Source organism: Girardinichthys multiradiatus, chromosome 1 (genome assembly GCF_021462225.1).
Source record: "Girardinichthys multiradiatus isolate DD_20200921_A chromosome 1, DD_fGirMul_XY1, whole genome shotgun sequence".
NCBI lineage: Eukaryota > Metazoa > Chordata > Actinopteri > Cyprinodontiformes > Goodeidae > Girardinichthys > Girardinichthys multiradiatus.
Window position 1 is genome coordinate 49,873,349 of NC_061794.1, and position 23,933 is coordinate 49,897,281.

General features: G+C 41.2%; 1 protein-coding gene across 3 annotated transcripts in view; it reads right to left on the minus strand.

Moving 5' to 3' along the window:
• Positions 1-5,037: 5,037 nt before the first annotated feature.
• Positions 5,038-23,933, minus strand: part of slc35a2 (solute carrier family 35 member 2) — a 39,858-nt gene continuing 20,962 nt past the window's right edge. The window contains exons 5-7 of one of the 3 annotated variants that reach the window (XR_007039541.1): positions 16,842-17,428; positions 6,549-6,695; positions 5,038-6,106 (exon numbers count right to left, since the gene is read on the minus strand). Coding sequence is in view for 2 of the 3 variants with exons in the window: in XM_047374149.1 (XP_047230105.1) it covers positions 16,651-16,684; positions 16,842-17,428 (621 nt within the window). In the remaining variant the exon portion in view is untranslated. Of the gene's footprint in view, positions 6,696-13,226; positions 16,685-16,841; positions 17,429-23,933 lie in introns of those variants that run through there. The other 2 variants (XM_047374157.1, XM_047374149.1) reach the window with 2 other exon arrangements.

The following is a 23,933-nucleotide window of genomic DNA, read 5'->3' on the forward strand; positions in this document are numbered from 1 at the left end:
TTGGGCTGCTTTGTAAGATGTGTAATTGTTTGGATTTGGAATTGTTGTTTATATTTTTTGTTGCTGTTTGTTTGTTAATGCGTGGGTCAGCTGGAGATGGGTGGAGTTCAGGTGATTGGGCAAATTAACCCACCTGCCTGAGTGTCAGGAGGGAGGAGATGGGGTGTGTGGGCTGCAGTATTTTTTGTTGGCCACTAACAATCGAGATCTTTGAGATTTGTGTTCATTAAGTCATATTTTTGGACATGTTATTCTAAGTTGATCATTTTTCCTTAATACTATAATTAAAAGACATTTACTTTGGACTTTAGTGGATTATTTTTCTATAACAAGCACGTCGGACAAGGAACGGCCCAACATCAGCCTCTCAGCGGCTTGTTTGTCTCGTGAAGTCGCTGAAATATTGACTTTGCAGCAATCCCTCATACTGAGCATGCATGTAGCGACAGTGGAGAGGAAAAACTTCCTTTTAACAGGAAGAAACCTCCAGCAGAACCAGAACAAGGCTCAGTGTGAGCGGCCATCTGCCACGACCCACTGGAGGTTTGAGAGAACAGAGCAGAGACACAAGGAGAACAAAGAAGCACTGATCCAGGAGTACTTTCTATGGGAAGGAAAAGTAAATGTTAATGGATGTAGCTCCTTTAGTCGTTTCATCTAGAAAGAAAGAACAGATAAACTCTGATCCAGTTTTCAAGGTTAGAGTCTGAAAGAGAGCACATAGAGTTAGTCACAGTAGAAGCTCAGACAGTAGCCATGTCTAGGAGAGAGAAAGGGTTAAACACTGAAAGACAGGGCTATGTGGATCATCTGTAGAAGGTGAGCATTAAGTTGTTGCCAGCAGAAGCTTGGACTTTGCCCCCCTCCAGGAAGGTACCACAGCTAAACACAAAGCCAGGCCAGGTGTAGCTTCTAGGAAGAGAATAAACAGAGAGAGAACATAAAGTTAAAAGCTGAAATAACAGCAAATAATGCAAAATTGGAGAGTAGTATGAGAATGTAGCGAAGAGGATGAAAGTGGTCATTATGTCCTCCAGCAGCCTAAGCCTATAGCAGCATAACTACAGAGATAGCTCAGGATAAACTAAGCCACTCTAACTATAAGATTTATCAAAAAGGAAAGTTTTAAGCCTAGCCTTAAAAGTAGACAGGGTGTCTGCCTCACGGACTAAAACTGGGAGCTGGTTCCACAGGAGAGGAGCCTGATAACTAAAGGATCTGCCTCCCATTCTACTTCTAGAGACTTTAGGAACCACCAGTAAACCTGCAGTCTGAGAACAAAGTGCTCTGTTAGGAACATATGGACCAATCAGATCTCTGATGTATGATGGAGCTAGATCATTAAGGGCTTTATATGTGAGGAGGAGAATTTTAAATTCTATTCTGGATTTAACAGTGAGCCAATGAAGGGAAGCTAAAATAGGAGAAATATGATCTCTCTTTTTAATTTTCATCAGAACTCTTGCTGTCTTCTACAAGCATGTCTTCAAGACAACTATTTAAATGACAGAAAGTCATCCAAGTTTTTATATCTTCAAGACATGCTTGTAGTCTATCTAACTGGTTGGGCTCATCAGGATTTATGGATAAGTAAAGCTGAGTATCATCAGCATAACAGTGAAAATTTATCCTATGCTGCCTGATAATTTGACCTATTGGAAGCATATATATAGTAAAGAGAATTGGCCCAAGTACTGAACCCTGTGGTACTCCACAATTAACCCTGAAGTTTAAAGATGGTTTATCATTTACATGAACAAACTGGAATCTGTCAGACAGATAAGATTTAAACCAGCCTAGCGCTGTTCCCCTGATCCCTACAGCATATTCCAGCCTTTCTAAGAGAATATTATGATCGACTGGATCAAATGCAGCACTGAGATCTAACAGAACCAGAACAGACACAAGTCCATTATCTGAGGCCATAAGAATATCATTAGTGACTTTCAGCAGAGCTGTTTCAGTGCTATGATGAGCTCTGAAACCTGACTGAAACTCTTCAAACAGGTCATTGTTGTATAAATGTTCACACATTTGATTAGCAACTATTTTCTCAAGAATTTTAGATAATAATAGAAGATTGGATATAGGTCTGTAATTTATTAAATCATCTCGATCAAGCGAAGGTTTCTTAAGTAAAGGTTTAATTACAGCTAACTTAAAAGCCTGTGGTTCTGATCCATTTACTAAAGATAGGTTAATCATATCTAAAATGGGGCTGGTAATCAGAGGGAACACTTCCTTAAATAATTTGGTTGGGATTGGGTCTAACATACAAGTTGAAGGTTTAGATGAAGCTAATATTTCTGATAACTCAGGAAGCTCCACAGGATCAAAACAGTCCAAACACAAATCAGGTTCTGCAGTTATTTCCAATGTTGTCTCACTTGCTGAGGATGAAGTAATCATCTTCAGGAGTATGTCAAAGATTTTCTTTTTAATAGAATCAATTTTATTTAAGAAGAATCCCATAAAGTCATGACTGCTGAGAGCTAAGGGAATGGATGGCTCAACAGAGCTATGACTCTGTGTAAGTTTAGCAACTGTACTAAAGAGAAACCTAGGATTATTCTTGTTCTCTTCTATTAATGATGAGAAATAAGCTGTTCTAGCTTGGTGAAGTGTCTTTTTATACAACAGTAGGCTATTTTTCCAGATTAAGTAGGAATCCTCTAGGTGTGTAGAGCGCCATTTTCTCTCCAATTTTATAACATTGTGCTTTAAAGTACGCAGCTCTGAATTAAACCAAGGAGCTAGCCTCCTATTAATAATTACCTTCTTTTTCAAGGGGGCTGCATTGTCTAATGCATCACGCAATGATGAAGAAACACTATGAACAAAACAATCAATTTATGAAGGGGCAGAAACAGAATTATTGCCCTCCACTGTGTTTTTTAGTGATAATGAGGAAATTAAAAGTGGAACAGATTCTTTAAAGGTTGTTACAGCATCGCCTGATAATGATCTACTATAATAAAATTTTCTTTCAGGTGTGGAGTACTCGGTTAAATTAAACTCAAAGGTTATTAAGAAATGTTATTAGTCTCATCCACACCTGCATCAAACTGAATATTCACTTGGATTAAATTACCTGCTCTGTGTTTTATCTTATAGACAGAAACAAACTTGAAGAAGCCTAAACCGCCTCCTTGTGGCTGCTTAACGAACTGCCCACGTCAGTTTTATTATTGGGACCTCAAACACCACCAACAGGGGGTGCTACATCTACAAGAATTTGGACTGGAATCTGATTTCATTTATTTATATCACAAACATTTAATTTCCACAGTGACGGGATGTTTGTTTAAATTCATGCAAAAATCACAAAAACATTAGAAATAAGGAAGTAAAATAAAATTTAATGCATGTGTTTGAACATGAATAACTTGGAGAACTTTAAAAAGATTCAGATAAAATGGAACTAAAACATCAAAGACACACAAATCAGTCACAAATTAAAGAAATTAGAAAACCAAACGTTTCATTTCAGTTTTATTTTAAAGCAAAATGAGGTTACAGAAGATTTGTATTGAAATGTTTGAAGAGACAAATAAAAGGCATTCTTTACTGATAAAATAAAATAAACAGACAAGAAGAAAACAATTTGTTTGAAATTGAAAACATTGGATTTTATAAATCCAATATTTTAATGTTTATTTTAAAATGTTTTTTTAAATAAACTTGATATTTTACAGATTCGTTTTTGGACCATCAGACACTCTGCTCTCTAAAATTAATATCAAATTAAAATAAAGTTATTAAATTATATGATCAGACTTTAAAAAAATTCTTAATAGTGTTGGGGTTACTTTGCTGAGGAAGTAGACTGTTTGCTGCAAAGTCAACACCAGTGACTCTCCACTGTCTCTACATGCTCATCCAGGAGGAGTGAATGCTGCAAGTCACTGACTGGATGCAATCTGCTGGGTTTCCTTAGATAGAAAAACTTTTTATCCAATTTGAATAAATAACTGAATCTGACTGAACTGTTCAATGGTTACAATTAATTGGAATGTATGAACCTGACTGTTGTGAAGAACCTTGAGACGACATGTGTTGTGAATTGGCGCTATATAAATAAACTGAATTGAATGAACTACACCTCCCAGCATCCATTGCAGCTCGGACATCGCAGCAGAGGCTAGTCCCTGGATAGCAGAGCATCATTGCTTCTTGCGTTCACTCGATGCAACAGAAGCAACCAGTCCCTGCAACCAGTAGATTTCCCATTGATCCTGATCGAAGACCTGAAATATAGCAGTTTGCACGAGTGTTGGGTATTGTTGGGTTCAAAGGTGTAAAAACAAAGGCGATAAAACAGCAAAGAGAAGTTTTGATTAGATACCGAGAATCAGAAGCAGTGAAGGTGAGCAAACTTTGCAACTAAGCATCGATCATCGACGAGTGTGTCTGGCTAATATTCAGAGGAAACACAAGCTATCGAATACGGCGCGGATCATCACTTTATTAGCGGTGAGGATGTTTTGAAACGTTTCAAACAAGAACCAAACTGTGACGCTGTCAGTCAGTTGATAGAGTATTGAACAGATTGCTGTACAATTTGTACTTTTTAGGCAGACCTGCAGACTTGTATGACAGATCCAACCCAGACTGGGTCCCAACCAGGAGGTTAACCTGAAAAGATGCAGGCTTTGTCCCTGACATTATGTATCTGCAGTCAGATTATGTAGTAATGGTAATTTGATGAACAGTATTTAGGAAAATGCTGCTTTGTGACAGTAATAATTAATAATCAATTAATAAACCGCATTGCATTATAATTAATAAAATACACATAAATGATCACGCAGTCATGATGGTGTAATGCATTATTTGACATTTTATCCATTTATTGTTATTGTTCTTTAATATCTGCATTATTCTTGTTTCTTAGATCAGAGCATTTCAATGTTGAATGTTTTAAACTGTTTCTATCTTAAAGGACTGAAGTACTCGTCATATTTAAGGTGTCAGTCCTGAAAGCAGGGTCAGGCTATAAGCATATAACTTGATGTAGTTCAGTAAAAAGCCTTTAAATGCGTTCCGTATAATTTATTTGTACGTCATAACAAACATGACACTGTCAATGTCACACAAAGAAAACATAATACCATTAGCATGTGCACAAAGTATGAAACAAAAAGAACTACAAAATGTACATGTGCACATTTCTTCTTGTTGCATCACATGTGCTTGAAAAAAAGGATGAAAGTACCTAAATACTTCAAGGACCGTAGTTTCTCCATAGTTTAGGCATTTTTTGTGAATTAAATAATTCTCAGTGTCTAGGTGATTGCTGGGAGAGAATCTAACTCCGCTGACATGTTGCATCTGTCCGCCTCGTATGGATCTATACCGATTACAGCGATCTTTGCTTCGTACTTATTTAAGGACACAACATTTAAAGGGTCTCTGTGACGAACTCCAGCACTTGAAAAAACCCACACAAAACAAATAAAAGTTGCAGTAATGCAGCTCGTAATGCATTTCCTATGTAACGCCGTTTACAGGTATACTATCAACATGGTGCAATTCCGGATTCAGTGAATTCCAGTCCGGTTTTGTGGAAATGATCTAAATTTGTAAAAATATATTAAAAATTTAAGAATTGAATTGCTGTTGTAATGGCAATGATTTAATTTTTTCAAACAATTTTCATGGACTGTCCTTTATTTTACCCTTTCTGCTCCGTTTTTCATGGTAAAGTGCACTTTTTTGTTGTTAATAATTTTTAATGATAATAATTTAATGATAATTATTAATAAGTAGCCCAATAGTCTCAATCCCATAGTCTACTTTTAATATCTATTCGTTGTGAATGATTTGGGTTAGGAATTACAAATTATCATTTATGATTTTTAATTATAGTTCTTCATAGAAATTCATAATCAAATAATTGTAATTGCAATTGTTTCTGCCTAAATAATAATACAGTCTGCTTTTACTTTGAAATATTCAGCTAATATTCTGTCAGCATCAGGGGCGATTAAAGGAGACGGTTTCCCTAACCCACCTCACAGAGACAGAACCACAGCTCCCCTTCCCAGTAGGTTCTGCATTTGGTTTAAGGAGGAGCTCAGTCCGTTGTGTCTGTCTGGACGAAGAGCTGAAAGAGAAGCTGCTGCTCTGAGCCAAAACATGATATTTCAGAGACTTTCTGAAAACTGGGACAACAAAATAAAGGCCGAGCAGATCTACTTTCAGTGACAGCCAAGAAAAAGCAATGGAACAAAATGGGACAAAAGCTGATCTTGATGCAGATAAATGAATGCTGATATTTCCTTTCTTCTCTTATTGTGAAGGGCAACAATATGAGTCACTTGACTAAGATCTGGTTATTGTTTTTAGCTAAAAGTCTGAGTTTAGAAACAACAGCTTTTAAAAACAAGTTCATGTCTTTGCCGACGATATTTAAATTAAAGTATTTATCACAATAAGATGATATGTAAGCCATAATGTGTTTCTACTAAAACAACTGGACTGTTTCCAAGTTTAAACTGACCGAATGCTGGAGAGTAATAAATTGGCCCGTTTTCAGGTTCCTTTACCTCTCAAGGCAGAACAAAGACACTTCAGTCATGGAGCAGCAGAACCTGTTGGAGTGATGCTGTTTGGCATTTTAATTTGAAAAGACTGGACCTCAGCAGACAGGAAGTAGGAGCTGGTCTCAGGATCCTTTCTCTTTTCCTGAACACCTGCAGGATGGATAAAGAAGGAGGAAAATTAGGAAAGGGATGATGACTGAATATTCATAGTGACAGTCTCATCTGAGGATACAAAGTAATGATTTCTAAGGTCTGAAAGTATTTAAAAAACTGACTTTCCATAAACAGGATGTTCCCCGGCAGATTTAATGATCAAACAAGGTGAAGGAATTAAACCAATCTCCCTGAAGCTCCTCTGCATGTCATTCAGAATCTGACCAGAGTACCATTCCAGAGCCAACAGCAGCACGTATTCCGTTCTGTTCTCTAAATCTTTCAAAATTCCCTGCTCGTACTCGTCGTCATCTGCTGCATCCGGGACCGGGTTGTGGGGGCAGCAGACTCAGTAGAGATACCCAGACGTCCCTCTCTCCTGACACCTCCTCCAGCTCCTCCGAGGGGAGCCCAAGGCGTTCCCAGGCCAGCCGAGAGACATAGTCCCTCCAGCGTGTCCTGGGCCATCCCCTGGGCCTCCTCCCGGTGGGACGTGCCTGGAACACCTCCCGAGGAAGGCGTCCAGGAGACATCCGGTATAGATGCCCGAGCCACCTCAACTGGCTCCTCTCGATGTGGAGGAGCAGCAGTTCTACTCCCTGCCACTGTGGAGCATTTTAACCACCTCTGTGACTTCAGCCTGGGTGATGAAAGAGTCCAACCCCGAGTCCCCAGCCTCTGATTCCACCAGGGAATGCGTGATGGCAGGATTGAGGAAATCCTCGAAGTACTCCTTCCACCGCCCGATAATGTCCCCAGTCGAGGTCAGCAGCTCCCCAACCCCACTGTAAACAGTGTTGGTGAAACACTGCTTCGCTCCTGAGGCGCTGGACGGTTTGCCAGAATTGTTTCGAGGCCAACTGGTAGTCCTTCTCCATGGTCTCACCGAACTCCTCCCAGGCCCAAGTTTTTGCCTCTGCCACAGCCCGGGCCATGGCACGTTTGGCCTCATGGTACCCGTCAAACACAGCCAACCACAGCCGATAGAACTCCTCCTTCAGCTTGACATCATCCCTTACTGTTGGTGTCCACCAGGGGGTTCGGGGATTGCTGCTGTGACAGGCACTGCAGACCTTACGGCCGCAGCTATGGGCAGCAGCATCGACATTGACTTTTGTCTCGAAATCTGGTCGAAGCTCTCCCAGAGGTGGGAATTGAATACATCCCTGGCCGAGGGCTCCACCAGACGTTCCCAGCAGACCCTCACTATGCGCTTGGGCCTGCCAAGTCTGTCTGGCTTTCTCCTCTTCCAGCGGATCCAACTCACCACCAGGTGGTGATCAGTGGACAGCTCAGCCCCTCTCTTCACCCAAATGTCCAAAACATGCGGCCGAAGGTCTGATGACACGACAACAAAGTCAATCATCGACCTCCTGCCGACGGTGTCCTGGTGCCAAGTGCATTGATGGACACCCTTATGTTTGAACATGGTGTTCATTATGGACAATCCGTGACTAGCACAGAAGTCCAATAACAAAACACCACTCGGATTCAGATCAGGGACGCAAGTTCTTCTGATTACGCCTCTCCAGGTGTTACTGTCGTTTTCCACATGGGCGTTGAAGTCCCCCAGCAGAATAATGGCATCCCCGGGATGGGCAGTATGCAGCACAACCGACAGGGATGCCAAGGGTACTCTGCACTACCGCTCGGCCCGTAGGCCGAAATGACAGTCAGAGATCTGTCCCCAACCTGAAGGCGCAGGCATGCGACCCTCTCATCCACTGGGTAAACCCCAACACAAGACGGCTGAGCTGGTAGGCAACAAGCATACCCACCCCAGCCTGTTGCCTCTCCCCACGGCCCCCTCCAGAATAAAAGACTGTCCAGCCCCTCTCGAGGAGATGGGTTCCAGAGCTCACACTGTGCGTGGAGGCGAGCCAGACTATTTCTAGTCGATATCTCTCGACCTCCCGTACAAGCTCAGGCTCCTTCCCCCCCCAGCGAGGTGACATTCCACGTCCCTAGAGCCAGCCTAAGCATCCGGAGATCAGGCCACTGAGATCTCCACCTTCGTCTGCTGCCCAATCCTCTTTGCACCGGTCAATCATGGTTCCTCCCTGCAGGTGGTGGGCCCACTGGGGGATGCCCTCGTGTCTCCCGTTCGTGCTTGGCCTGGCTGAGTCCTGCGAGGAGCAACCCGGCCACCAGGTGCTGTCTGATGAGTCCTGACCCCAGGCCTGGTTCCAGAGTGGGACTCCGGCTCTACCATACCGGGTGACGTCACATGCCTCAATTGTATGGTCCTCATGAAGGTGTCTTGAAAATTCCCTGCAAACAATCAATATGACTGAATTTTCATGGGACTGACCTTCAGATGTTAGATTGCCATAAAAGCTCTGGAAACAGAAGCCTGAATATGACCATTGTTACAGAACTGGATCAGACTACAGCCTGATGTCTGACCTAGTACTGGTCAAGATCACCACACAACAGTGCAGAAACTGAAGGTTTTCTTCAGCTTTTCCTGAAGGAGGGATAAACTCTGATTGGACACCTCATGACAAACCTTATAGGCTCAGATAGGAGGCAATCAGAAGCCAAGGATTACAATATGGGAAAGATTAAGAACAACCACTAGATCATAGGGAATAATGCAATGGAAATTTGTAAGAATTTACAGATTTCTTTTTAAGATTTTGTCAGAATAATCTGGGTCAGTGGATTAGCAGGAGGATTTTTTTTCTGTTTTAATGAATCGAAACTTACTCCAGAAATGCTCAACATTTGGACTTCAGCAAACCCAGAACTTTACAGCAGTGTGAACTCTTTGAGATGATCTCTAATGAAAACCAATCCTCCATGTTCCTGATCCTGCAGCTAATAGATCATCTCTGCAGGATAGAAACTGGTGAAACATATGTTCTTCAAAGTTTCCACCACAGACATTCAGTAGGACAAACATCAGGGCCCGTATTCCAAAAGATCCTCAGAGTCTCTCAGAGAGCTCCCAACTTAGCCTAAACATTCCTGCCAAGGACTCCTAGCTTTAGAGTGATTCTGTTCTGCTGAGAGCGACTCTGAGGAGATGAGAGATTCCCATCTTTGTGATGTGTGGTAGACCCCATTGCTAGATGTCATGCTGCCTTCTAAGAGCTGTGATTGGTTGTTGAAAGAACAAAAAAATGTTCTACTAGTAATCAATGGAGAGAAATGAACCGATAGAATTTAGACGGGATTTAGAAATGTTTAAATCATGATGATGAAACTTAGCTAAATTAATGTCACACAGCATCGTGTTTGAACGTAGCTCATTTACAGGCTCATCATTAATCTGATTTAATTATGTTTACTCTCCATGCTGAATTGGAGAAAAACTCTTTCTTAGGATGACGTCACTAGGAGCACCTATTAGTCTGAGGGTTCTCTGGGAATATTGGCCCAGATCTGCCTGCTGAGCATGTCCATGAGCTGATCGGTTTCATGAGGAAAATCTTGGAAGCTCTTGGCTCCATAGCGATAATGACTTCACCTGAAGTTCGCATCTTCACTTTCCAAAGAGACGATGTGAACTTCTCTTTGGAAATAAACTTATTGGAGCTGAAATCCTGGTTTCTGTCTCACAAACTGGGTTTTTTGGGGGATTTTTCACAAATGCAATTAATGAAATGGGATAAAATACCATAAAAACAACAAATGATTAATATTATTACAATGCATGGACTGAGTGAAAAGGTGCCAAGCCCAGAGACTCTGAAAACCTTCAGTGAGGCAGAAGCATTATGTAATCCACTTGAATGGAGAGTCTGCATCACATTAAGAAAAACTGGAATGATGTTATGAAAACTGGATAAGGAGTTTATTCATTTATGTATTTAGTTAAAGTTTAGGGAGATACATTATTTAAAATGTAACATTTGTTTCTAAAGATTTTGTAAATTTTAATTGTAAATGCTCTTAATCAAAATTATATTTCATATATTTTTTTAATTTATTTGGAATTTATTAGAATTTAAATGTCTAGACATCAAGGATCGTCTTAAAATCTAAAATTAAATGTAACAATTTATCAAGAAATGAAAAGAAATTACAAAATGTATTATTTCTAATATGTTAATGTAGAGGTAACAGAAATTATAATGAAAACAGCTATCTTAAATGAAAGAAAAGCTTTAGCTATTTCTGTTAGGATTTATTCCCACTGAAAGAGTTTGATCATCCCAAGTGTTTAAGTACAAGGCAAATGGACTTCTCATTTCTTGAAGACGTTTTGCTTCTCATCAAAAAGGCTTCTTCAGTTCTAAACATGGTTGGAAGTAACGGGGTTATAAGTTGTAGTTAGGACAATTACACCAATAGGTCCATTAAGGTCACCCTAGTCACTGGCCCTACCCACTATTCAGCTCACTATTTGGGTTGTTGTTGCTTGATGACCCAAACATTTCCCTAAAAATGCCATGTCGGTGGTTTGGGTCCTATGTTCCCCGGTGTGATGGCGCCAAGTCTGGGTTGCAGAGCAGGTGTTAGAACGATGAAATCTGAGGTCTCCTCTGTTTAGCGTTGGTTTAATATACAGGTCCTTCTCAAAATATTAGCATATTGTGATAAAGTTCATTATTTTCCATAATGTCATGATGAAAATGTAACATTCATATATTTTAGATTCATTGCACACTAACTGAAATATTTCAGGTCTTTTATTGTCTTAATACGGATGATTTTGGCATACAGCTCATGAAAACCCAAAATTCCTATCTCACAAAATTAGCATATCATTAAAAGGGTCTCTAAACGAGTTATGAACCTAATCATCTGAATCAACGAGGTAACTCTAAACACCTGCAAAAGATTCCTGAGGCCTTTAAAACTCCCAGCCTGGTTCATCACTCAAAACCCCAATCATGGGTAAGACTGCCGACCTGACTGCTGTCCAGAAGGCCACTATTGACACCCTCAAGCAAGAGGGTAAGACACAGAAAGAAATTTCTGAATGAATAGGCTGTTCCCAGAGTGCTGTATCAAGGCACCTCAGTGGGAAGTCTGTGGGAAGGAAAAAGTGTGGCAGAAAACGCTGCACAACGAGAAGAGGTGACCGGACCCTGAGGAAGATTGTGGAGAAGGGCCGATTCCAGACCTTGGGGGACCTGCGGAAGCAGTGGACTGAGTCTGGAGTAGAAACATCCAGAGCCACCGTGCACAGGCATGTGCAGGAAATGGGCTACAGGTGCCGCATTCCCCAGGTCAAGCCACTTTTGAACCAGAAACAACGGCAGAAGCGCCTGACCTGGGCTACAGAGAAGCAGCACTGGACTGTTGCTCAGTGGTCCAAAGTACTTTTTTCGGATGAAAGCAAATTCTGCATGTCATTCGGAAATCAAGGTGCCAGAGTCTGGAGGAAGACTGGGGAGAAGGAAATGCCAAAATGCCAGAAGTCCAGTGTCAAGTACCCACAGTCAGTGATGGTCTGGGGTGCCGTGTCAGCTGCTGGTGTTGGTCCACTGTGTTTTATCAAGGGCAGGGTCAATGCAGCTAGCTATCAGGAGATTTTGGAGCACTTCATGCTTCCATCTGCTGAAAAGCTTTATGGAGATGAAGATTTCATTTTTCAGCACGACCTGGCACCTGCTCACAGTGCCAAAACCACTGGTAAATGATTTACTGACCATGGTATCACTGTGCTCAATTGGCCTGCCAACTCTCCTGACCTGAACCCCATAGAGAATCTGTGGGATATTGTGAAGAGAACGTTGAGAGACTCAAGACCCAACACTCTGGATGAGCTAAAGGCCGCTATCGAAGCATCCTGGGCCTCCATAAGACCTCAGCAGTGCCACAGGCTGATTGCCTCCATGCCACGCCGCATGGAAGCAGTCATTTCTGCCAAAGGATTCCCGACCAAGTATTGAGTGCATAACTGTACATGATTATTTGAAGGTTGACGTTTTTTGTATTAAAAACACTTTTCTTTTATTGGTCGGATGAAATATGCTAATTTTGTGAGATAGGAATTTTGTGTTTTCATGAGCTGTATGCCAAAATCATCCGTATTAAGACAATAAAAGACCTGAAATATTTCAGTTAGTGTGCAATGAATCTAAAATATATGAATGTTAAATTTTCATCATGACATTATGGAAAATAATGAACTTTATCACAATATGCTAATATTTTGAGAAGGACCTGTATATTAACTTGTCTCTTCAACCACCTGACGTTCCTGTCCAAAATGTGGACACTGCTCTCTTCAAATGAGTGCCCCTTGTTAATAGATGGTGAGCAATCAGTGAAACATCTTCAACAAACCAGAGAAGCAGAATATGCATCAGTTTGATCAGTTTCCAGAGTGAACGTTTTTAGTCCAATCAGATCTCAATTTTTAGAGTTTGCTTGAGGATGTAAAATATAAGTTAACAGAAGAATGTTACATCACACCTTACCTTATTACTGCAGAAGCTCTATAGTTTTATGATGTTACATCTTTAGTTAAGCATCTTTATTATTCACATAAATATTTATTTTTGTTACTGAACCCAAACTAAAGAGAAATTAAAGGAAAACTGCCTGAAAGCAGAAATTAAAGACAAACTCCAGAGTTTAGTGCTTGTTTTATAAAATTTACCCAAAGAATAATATACAAACCCACAAACTGTGAAACAAATCAGCAATCGAGTTCAACCGAACTATCCAAACAGTTTTAAGAAAAAAAACTCCACCAGGAAGAGGTGACAAAACCAGGACCCGGGTTTCCAATTCTTTAATACAATAAAACTGCCAGCAGGGGGCGATCCACGCTGTCACCTCAGATCAAATCTAACCGATTCAGAAAATCTATAGATTTCCACCAAACACAGAAACTCTGCGTTATGTTCAGGTGAATTTATATCATCATTCCACAAAATGAAAAAAGCCAATAAACAACTGATACATTTCATATTTTATACTCTATAAATATTTAAATTTCAAAAACAGAAGCTTCAAAATGTAAAGACAATTAAAACATTGGGCTTATCGACAGGAAGAAGAGTGGTTTAGCTTTTGTTTTGTTCATATTTTCATGACATTCTTTCATTTTTCCAAAAAAAAAAAAAAAAAAACTATTTTCAGAAAAAATAGATATAAAAATTGATGAACTCTAAACAGATTAAGAGATAAAACAAACCAATATTTGCCTTTAATTTATTTATATATTTTTGCTCATTTAATTCATTTTGTTTGTTGAGTAATTAGAATGTTTTACATGTATTTAATGTAATGATGATGAATTAGCAAAATTGCAAAATAAAATAAAAATAAACATTTGGACAACAAAAAATATATTTTTATTAATAATTTTGGCATTTCAGCATTTCGTTTTTGGTCAAACGTTTTTAATGAGGTGACACAAATATCTACTTTGATAACTGCTCCCATGAGATCATAAACACTCAGCCAACTAACCCTAACCCTTCCAGAGGGAATATTTAGACTTTAAGATAATTTGGTCCTCATGCAGAAAAGTGATGGAAAATATTTAAAATTTTAGGAGCCTAGAACCAAACTCTATCAGGTGCTGACGACGTCCGCCCTCTGGTGGTCATTCTGAGTACGCAAGTTCCTTGTAAATCAGTGGTCTGCGCCAATGACCCACTAACCCTGACCCCAGATCAAGGTGATCAGATCCTTCTGGAGGCTGATCCAGTTCCGTTACTGAGAACCAGATCAACAGATATTAAGGAATAATTCTGAGACATTAAACATGGTCACATACCGCAAGCAGGCCACTGACGTGGGAGAAAACTAATAAAGGTTGATCATTAAATTAGAACATATTTTGTATTTAATAATGATAAATAAATAAAATTAAAAATCTAATTTTGGGGGAAAAAATGGCTAAAACCCTATTTAGAGATAATATTGTTGGGGATTTTTTTTGAAGGACTAACAGAACAAATTTTCATTTACTAACAAATAAATATGTAGTGTAAAAAAAATACAAATTTTGAGATTGTAATTATTAAATTGTTGTTTTTTTTGTCGCCTCCATCATCATCATGCATCACTCTGATCTTCTGCTGCTGCAGCTCACACACAAAACAGGCGTTAACTTCCTATGAGGATCAGTAAACTGATGGATGTGGTCTGCACTGATGTCTCACCACAGCACCTTCTACTGAGCACCTAAAATAAACTTTTCATCATAAAAACACAAAGATGACAACAGAAAGGAAAATCAACCATGTGATGAGGCTTTATAGTCAGACCTTTGGATCTTAGAGAGAAAACTGGTTCCTTGTTATCCTGGAGGTCTAAACGCCTCTTGAGATCATGTTTAGCACCTGAAACCACATTGAAGGAGTCTGCAAAACTGAAGCTTCTGTTTAAAGAAGAATAAAAAGGATTTCTGTGAAATGAGACAATAAAAAATGCTTAAAAAAATTAAACCAACAAAAAACTGCTGTTAAATAAACCAAATAAAACATCATTATCTGTTCAGAATCTAAAATAGTCTCCCTAACATGATGACTATCACCAATAAGACCGATATGTTCTTCTGAAACATTTATGGTCCAATTGGTTTTGATCCAAAACTAAATCAAGTTTCCACCTGAGGCTTAAAGATTCCTGCTCAACCAACTAGAAAAAAAAAACACACCACCCACTCCCACCTTAGTAAACACACACACAATCTCCTCCATGAAACCGTTCTCCTTCAGATTTTGTCTCCATGTGGACTCCGTTTCCTCAGGGAACAATCTACAATATGCTGCCGCCAGGAATTAACCCAGAAAACCAAGTCGAAATCTAAGTAAGAGGTTTCAACCAATTTACTGCTGAGTCAGAAACTTTGTGGCTCAGGACCAAACCATACCGGACGTGGGCTTTTTTTAACCTCAAACTGATTGGATGGAGTCAACTGATTTTACCACCAGATGGCAGCAAACAGCTGGCTTATCAGTTCTGAAGCCTCCTTCAGAATGCAAACAAATTCACTTTCTTTTCTGCAGAAACTCTTACTGGCCCAAACTGTGTCCTTCCTACCTAACCAACACGTCATATCTGCATACAGTCTGCAGCAGAAAGCTGACTCTCACCAACTTCATGGTTCCTGTTCAGAACTTGACTGCATCGGACCACAGAGGTTTGGTCACTTTAAACAGTCTATGCCTCTCTGAAGGTCATTTGACATGAATGTGGTTTGTATGTATTCATTTATTCCATTATAATCATTTTCACCTCATCTTTGTTAAATAAGTCTGCTATAATGTGTTGTTTTTGAAAGAGGGAGGGTGTGCTTTCTTTTACAAATGACTGAAATCAAACTTCATGCTTTCTTTTTAAAAGAAAGTTTCATTATTGCATATAACAAACATTTGGATTTAAAAACAAATCTTTTAATAAAGCACGGCTGTGATACCAACTTCTGCCAGCAGGAGAAAAAACTGACAAGAGCTGTGGGCGGGGCAAACGACTGACCCCACCCGCATACGGCTCCGCCCAGTACTGCAGCCAGAATGTGAATGGTTTCCATAGTTACAAAAAGAGAGAAATATCCCAGATCACATGGAGGTTCAGCAGAGATATAAGACCTCATTTCTAAACTAAACAGAACTGCATGGATATTTACTTTATTATTTTCTAGTGAAAAAAAGTGAAAACCTTACTCCCAAATTGAAGTGATACAAATACCAAGAAGCAGCAAACAGATGACACCTGATGCCCCTGCAGGACATGCCCCCTCCAATGACAAACATCAGAAATCTGTTCAAGAAATCAAAGATTCTCCAATCAATGAGCACGTTCTCACTGAGTGGGCTGATCACCGTATGGCTTCTGTACAGATGAAAGGAAAAGGCACCGAACACAGTCTGCAGGAGATCCTCTAGTGTAGATGCCCACAGAAAAACCAATCAGCAATAATCAAAGCAGTAGCCCAGTCAGTGTAAGGCGCATCTTTCTTTCCGTTAGCAAAGAGTTTTAAGGCAGAGAGAACAGCAGGAGGCGCTGCAGCTCCTTCCTGCTTCGCTTCTAGGACTTAGTCTTTGCCACTGGTGGCCGAGGGAGGAGCTCTGAGGGAGAAAGGAGGAGCTGAGATTAGTGCTGAAAAGGAAGGAGGACAGGAACAGGAAGAGACGCAGCAGGAGAAGCTCACTCATTGGTTAGTTTGAGAGGAAGGGAGCACCAGGTGGCGCCAGAGAGAGATAGTATCACTTCACCAGAACTGACTTTGGCAGAAACGCCTCCATTTCGCTGTCTCCAAACGTCCTCTGCGGCTCTGCAGAGACTGAGGAAGAAGAGGAGTTTGGGGACAGAGAGCCACCAGGCGCCTTGGGGAGGCTGTACATGTAGACGGCACCAATAACCAACCCCGCCCCCGCAGTGAAGAGCAGGTCCACATGGAAGCCAAACAGGTAGATGGACATCACTGTGGATACGATAATTGAGAAAGAGGTGGCGAAACCCTTCAGGATGTTGTCTGCATACTTCACAACCACAGCCACAAGCAGCCCACCGAACGCCTGGTTGAAGATGACACACCAAACCATGCCGGTGTAACCGAACAGAAAGCCATGTTCAGAGATGGCGGCTCCATCGTTCCACCACATTGCCAGCAGGCCGAGCGCCGTGCCAAAGATCCCCAGCTGCACGTTCCTCATCCATACCGATGCTGAGCTCCCCTTCAGGATCCTCTCAAAGTAAACGCCGGCGAACCCTGACGACAAGCAGCTGATCACCACGGCAATCAGACCCACCATGTAGTTCTGGTTGGAGGAGTCAGCCACTGCCGCCTCTTTGTTTCCCTCCTGCTGCACCTGCAAAGCAGACAATCAAACCATTAATCAATTAATCTGGTCACTGAAGTTAAGACGTGGTAAGGCGTATTCGTCACTTCCTGTTTCCGCTGTTGCACTTGGTGAATTGTTTGGTGTGTGAAGCTCTCTCGTTTGATCTGATTTCTCTCTACTGTGATATCTCTTACTTGTTCTAATACATAAGCACGTTAAAACACTTACTTTCTGTTGTTGCTTTTAACGTTTGGGGACTATCCGTGTTTTACATGGTTTTTCTAGTAGTGGTAAGGGGTCGCTAGCTTAGCTTTAGCTCCATCATGGCTACCCGTTCTACTGTTTCTCTCTCTGAGTCTCTTCCTCTCTCCTGCTCTCTGTGTCAGATGTTCAGTTACTCCTCTGCCTCCTTTAGTGATAATGGGACGTGTAATAAATGTAGCATTTTTGTAGCTTTGGAGGCGAGGGTGTCGGAATTGGAGGCCCGGCTCCGTGCTGTTGAAAAATGTGGAGATATATTATGTGTGTGCATTATTATTATTATGTTCATAACCAGTGTGGGAAATAAAATGTATAACCTGTGTTAGTGGCCTGCAGAATTGTTATTGCACAAACTTGGCCTTGAGTGTGGTGAAGCAGAGAAATACTGAAGAACTGTAGGGGTGGGAGAAGGATGTGAAAAGATTAACGGGCCAAGTACTCCCTTCTTATATCAGTAGATACGGGATGCAGCTGGGAGACAGGAACATGTCCTAATATGGTAGGCAGGAAAAGTTTGCACGTGACTACATGTGAGAAAAAACTGTAACAGGGCGCTGCCCATTTTCATGTGTGTTTTAATAAAAGCAATGAGCCCAGTGAGAAACTCCGAAGTCGTCTCGGTTTGTGTCCTGATCACATGAGAGCTTCCCTGGGCCAGGTACTTTAAATTCAATACAACGGTGTCTGAGTGTGTTATTTCAATGGGTGTGAATTCTTTCAGCTTACAGTGAATAAACGAACACGCAGAAGACCTCTCTGAGGGGGTGCTTCAACAAAAACCAGCAGATAGCCGAGGCCCCTTAGCCAGCGCAGAGCCACCGAGGGTAGCTCCCCGTGGCAGTCCTCCAGCAGAACCCGTGCAGCCGGGGCCTCAAGCCGGCTGGGTGACGGTATGTAGAAAGCATAGTCCTAGATCCCAGCCCACAGGTCACCACCAACCCGTCTGCGTTTCTAACAGATTTTCCCCGCTCAGCGACACACCTGCTGAGAAGCCAACTCTGGTAATTGGCAGCTCCATAGTCAGAAACGTGGCACTAGAGACACCAGCGACCATAGTCAAATGTCTGTCAGGGGCCAGAACGGGCGACATCAAATCCTACCTGAAACTGCTGGCTAAGGATCAGCGTAAATACAGTAAGATTGTTATTCACGCTGGCGGTAATGACACCTGGTTACGTCGATTCTTCAAATTTTTGAGAAAATAGTTGCTAATCAAATGTGTGAACATTTATACAGCAATTACCTGTTTGAAGAGTTTCAGTCAGGTTTCAGAGCTCATCATAACACTGAAACAGCTCTGCTGAAAGTCACTAATGATATTCTTATGGCCTCAGATAATGGACTTGTGTCTGTTCTGGTTCTGTTAGATCTCAGTGCTGCATTTGATCCAGTCGATCATAATATTCTCTTAAAAAGGCTGGAATATGCTGTAGGGATCAGGGGAACAGCGCTAGGCTGGTTTACATCTTATCTGTCTGACAGATTCCAGTTTGTTCATGTAAATGATAAATCATCTTTAAACTCCAGGGTTAATTGTGGAGTACCACAGGGTTCAGTACTTGGGCCAATCCTCTTTACTATATATATGCTTCCAATAGGTCAAATTATCAGGCAGCATAGGATACATTTTCACTGTTACGCTGATGATACTCAGCTTTACTTATCCATAAATCCTGATGAGCCCAACCAGTTAGATAGACTACAAGCATGTCTTGAAGATATAAAAACTTGGATGACTTTCTGTCATTTAAATAGTTATTTTTGACCAGGACATGTCATTTAAATCCCATATTAAACAGGTTTCTAGGATTTCCTTCTTTCACCTCCAGAACATTGCCAAAATTAGAAATATCCTGTCTAGGAGTGACGCTGAAAAACTAGCCCATGCATTTGTTACTTCAAGGCTGGACTATTGTAATTCTTTACTATCAGGATGTCCACAAAATGCAGTTAAAAGCCTTCAGCTGATTCAAAATGCTGCAGCAAGAGTTCTGATGAAAATTAAAAAGAGAGATCATATTTCTCCTATTTTAGCTTCCCTTCATTGGTTCAGAATATAATTTTAAATTCTCCTCCTCACATATAAAGCCCTTAATGATCTAGCTCCACCATACATCAGAGATCTGATTGGTCCATATGTTCCTAACAGAGCACTTTGTTCTCAGACTGCAGGTTTACTGGTGGTTCCTAGAGTCTCTAGAAGTAGAATGGGAGGCAGATCCTTTAGTTATCAGGCTCCTCTCCTGTGGAACCAGCTCCCAGTTTTAGTCCATGAGGCAGACACCCTGTCTACTTTTAAGGCTAGGCTTAAAACTTTCCTTTTTGATAAAGCTTATAGTTAGAGTTGCTTAGTTTATCCTGAGCTATCTTCCTTATTTTTTACCTCCGTCTTCTTCCCTCCCTGTTGGTTGGAGTAAGGGGGAGTCAGGTTTAGCCTAAACCAGCTCAGTTATGGTTGAGGTGCAAACACACCCTCCATTTCTGCTACCTGTATGACCCCTTCTCTTTTCCAATGGTTATAATCAGTCTGACAGAGAGAGGTATCCCAATCCTTGTGGTTTTTAGTATAACAATGACCATCAGTGGGCTCTAGATGGACAAACTTTATCAGTTTATCATTTTACAAAGTGCCCCTACACGTGGCCATTCTGGGGTGGCCGGGTTCTGGCACTCAGTTGTTTGGTCTGGCCTCCCCGGCGGCCCCGCTCCGTTCCGGACCATTTGTGGGGTGCCTTGAGATGACATTATTGTAAATAAGCGCTATATAAATAAATAAACTGAAACTATCTGTGTAGTTATGCTGCTATAGGCTTAGGCTGCTGGAGGACATAATGACCACTTTCACTCTCTCTGCTACACCAGAAGACCCCTCCCTGACTGGCCATGCCTAAGCTGGACTCTCCTAGAGGAAGTTATTAGGAAGGGACAGAGCGCCAGGAAGTCTCTGACTCTTGGTCGAGACATGGACCAGTTTTAAAAGGAATAGTCCCCCATTACCTCCTCAGGGAGGAGATCATTTTGTTCAACTATAAACCCATCTAAACGGCCCTGGCTTATTGAAATGTCCTCTAATGATTCTCTACTGGCAAAGCTCAGATTTTTTATTTAACTCCTATTTCTCTGGTAGATGTAGCTAAACCTTAAAAAAAAAAAACCTTGATTCTAAAAAACCCAAAGTCCAGATGATCTTTTTACAGTTGGAGTCTGATATTGTAGCTACTCCATTGTGTCACATTTTAATCTTAGTTTGTTGACCAATGTAATTCCCAGTGTAGAAATCTGTTTGTTATCCCATTCTTGAAAGGAGGAGATCCAACTATCTTAAACAATTATACACCATTTTTAAATTATCTGTTCTAGCAAAGGTACTTGAATCCTTGTCAGTGAAAAAGTATAATACCTGGTTACTAATTATTCTTTGATTTCCGCAGTACTAAAGGTTATAAATGGTATAACACAAGCTTTAGATAGAAATCAGTGATGTCTTTCCCTTTTTTTAATAAATTCTGTGGCACTAGTGGCCTTTATCCTGTAAGTTGACTAACAGGAAAAGGGGTGAAGAGGGGAAGACATGCAGCAAGGGCCAGGACTAGAATCCGACGGCTGCGTCAAGGACTGTAGCGTCGAGGACTGTAGCCTGGTGCGTGCAATTTACCCCTGTGTCACTGGCATGCCCATCTTTCTCTTTTTATAGATTTCTCCAAGGACTTTTATCATGGATTACAACATTTTATAGAAAACATCTAACAGTTGGGTTTTCCATACAAATGGTTGAAGGGTTTGCAAACAACCTTAAAGACGGAAATCAGACTGTCTAGTTACATGGTCTTTATTCTGAGGTTCAGTCTATCCACAAGGGGGTACCACAAGGTTCTGTACTAGGCCCTTTGTGATTTACCTTGTACATAAATGATATTGGAGTGAATATTACAAATGCAGCCCTTCATTTTAAGCAGATGTCATATATTGCTTTGCACCTACACCCACATCGGCAGAATGCGTTTAAAAAAATTACAGGCACAGCTCTGTCAGCTTCAACTTGTCTTAAATGTTGATAAAACAAAGTTTATGTTTTTCAACCATTTAAATCTATTCAAAGTTAACAAGGTCTAACCAGTTAATCATTGTCACTTGTGATGTTCAACAAATTGAACTTGTGTTTGCTTTCAAATATTAGGGGTTCTTGATCGATGATAATTTGTCTTTTATTCAGTATACTACAAATAAGCTAAAGCTTTTACTTGCATTTTATCTTGAAACAAATGTTTTCTTTTGCGTAAAAAAAATTGTTGGAGTCAGCCTGTCATCCGAATATTGACTATGGCGACATATTATACATGAATGTCTCTGCTCAATGCCTCCACATGCTGGACAGTGTGTATCATGGTGCTTTGAACTTCATCACAAACTGTGGAACCTTAACTCATCATTGTGTCTTATATGCCAAAGTAAAATGGCCATCTTTACATCAGAATCAGCTTTACTGACAAGTTTGTGCACATAAAGAATTTGACTCAGGAAGTTCAGTGTCTGCTGGACCTTCTTCTGAACATTGTCTATGTGTGAGGACCATCTCAGCTCCAGAAAAATGGTGGTTCCTAGCAACCGGAAGTGGTCCAAATCAGACACAATGTTGTTGAGGATGGTGAGGGGGGGTAAATGGGGCTGGTGTTTTGTGAAAGTCCACCATCATTTCCACAGTCTAGAGTGGGTTAAGTTCCAGGTGGTTCTGACCACACCACTGTACCAACCAATCCACCTACTTTCTGTATTCAGACTCTTCACTGTCCTGGATCAGTCCAATGATGGTTGTGTCATCTGCAACCTTCAGGAGTTTCACAGATGGGTCCACTGAGGTCCAGTCATTAGTGTAGAGGGAAAAGAGGAGTGGGAAGAGAACACACCCCTGGAGGGCACCGGTTCTGATGGTTCTTGTGTGGGAGAAAATGATCCCCAGCCTCAGCTGCTGCTGCCAGTCCTTCAGGAAGCTGGTGATCCACTGATGGTTGGAGGCCGGTACCTTTAGCTGGATGAGCTTCTGGTGGAGGATGTCTGGGTCAATGGTGTTGAAGGCCGAGCTGAAGTCCAAACGGGATCCAGGTGTACATTCCTGGGTGGTTGAGGTGTTACAGGATGAAAAGTAGTCCCAGGTTGACTGCATCATCTGCTGACCCGTTTGCCCACCAACTGCAGGGGGTCCATCAGGAGGCCTGTGATGTCCTTCATGTCCTTCAACACCCGTCGTTCAAAGGATTTCATGACCACAGACGTCAGGGCTACAGTCCTGTGATGGTGGGTTTCTTGAGTACGGCGATGATGATGGAGCGTTTGAAGCAGGAGGGAACCTCACACAGCTCCAGTGACTTGTTGAAGATCTCGGTGAAGATGGGGCCAGTTGGTTGGCGCAGGCTCTCAGGCATGATGGGGAGACATCATCAGGTCCTGAGGCCTTCCTTGTTTTTAGGCGCTGAAAGAGCCTGTTCACATCTTCCTCTGAGATCCTAAGTGCAGGCAGAGGGTCTGAAGGTAGCGGGGTGGTTGGTGTACAGCAAGAATTAGTGTCTGAATGTGGAGGAGTTGGGTTGAGGTATGAACTGCTGCTTTTCATACCTGCATGACATCCCATGGGGATGTGCATGCTGGTATTACTTATAGATGAGCTTTCACACACAGACCAAAATGATAAAGTTTGAGTGCTAATGTTTTCCCTTTTCTTAGGATAGGATAATAATCCTCAATGACCTACAGTTTGACAAAGTTTATTGCATTGGGTTGATTGTGGTACATACTGTAACAGGAGCGATTAAATTGCTGCAGCCACACTTAGATTCAGGGTTGGACACCTGCTATTTATTACACACTATCAGACACCAGAATGGTGACACATTGTCTACTGATAAGGTTGAAAACAGCATTGCTGACACAATACGTGGTGGAGCAGAGATTTTGTTTTTCAAATTTGGTATTCACAGTTTAATCAAACTTTTATGTGGCCAATGTCTATCTGTTTTATCTGTTCGTTTATGTGGAATGAATGACTGTTTCATGCTAATTAAAAATACTTGTGGCGTGATGAAATTAATTTTTCATTGTTTCCTGATCTCAGACTAATTGGGATTTTGAGTGTTTCAGGTCTGAAGAGCAGCCCATGGACCGCCTGCTTGAACGGTAAAAACATTTCAAACTGTGTGATGCCCAACATTATTTATTAAATAAGGAATTGTCTTTAGGCCAACTAAGGATTATCACAATAAAAGCAGGTCTGATCCTC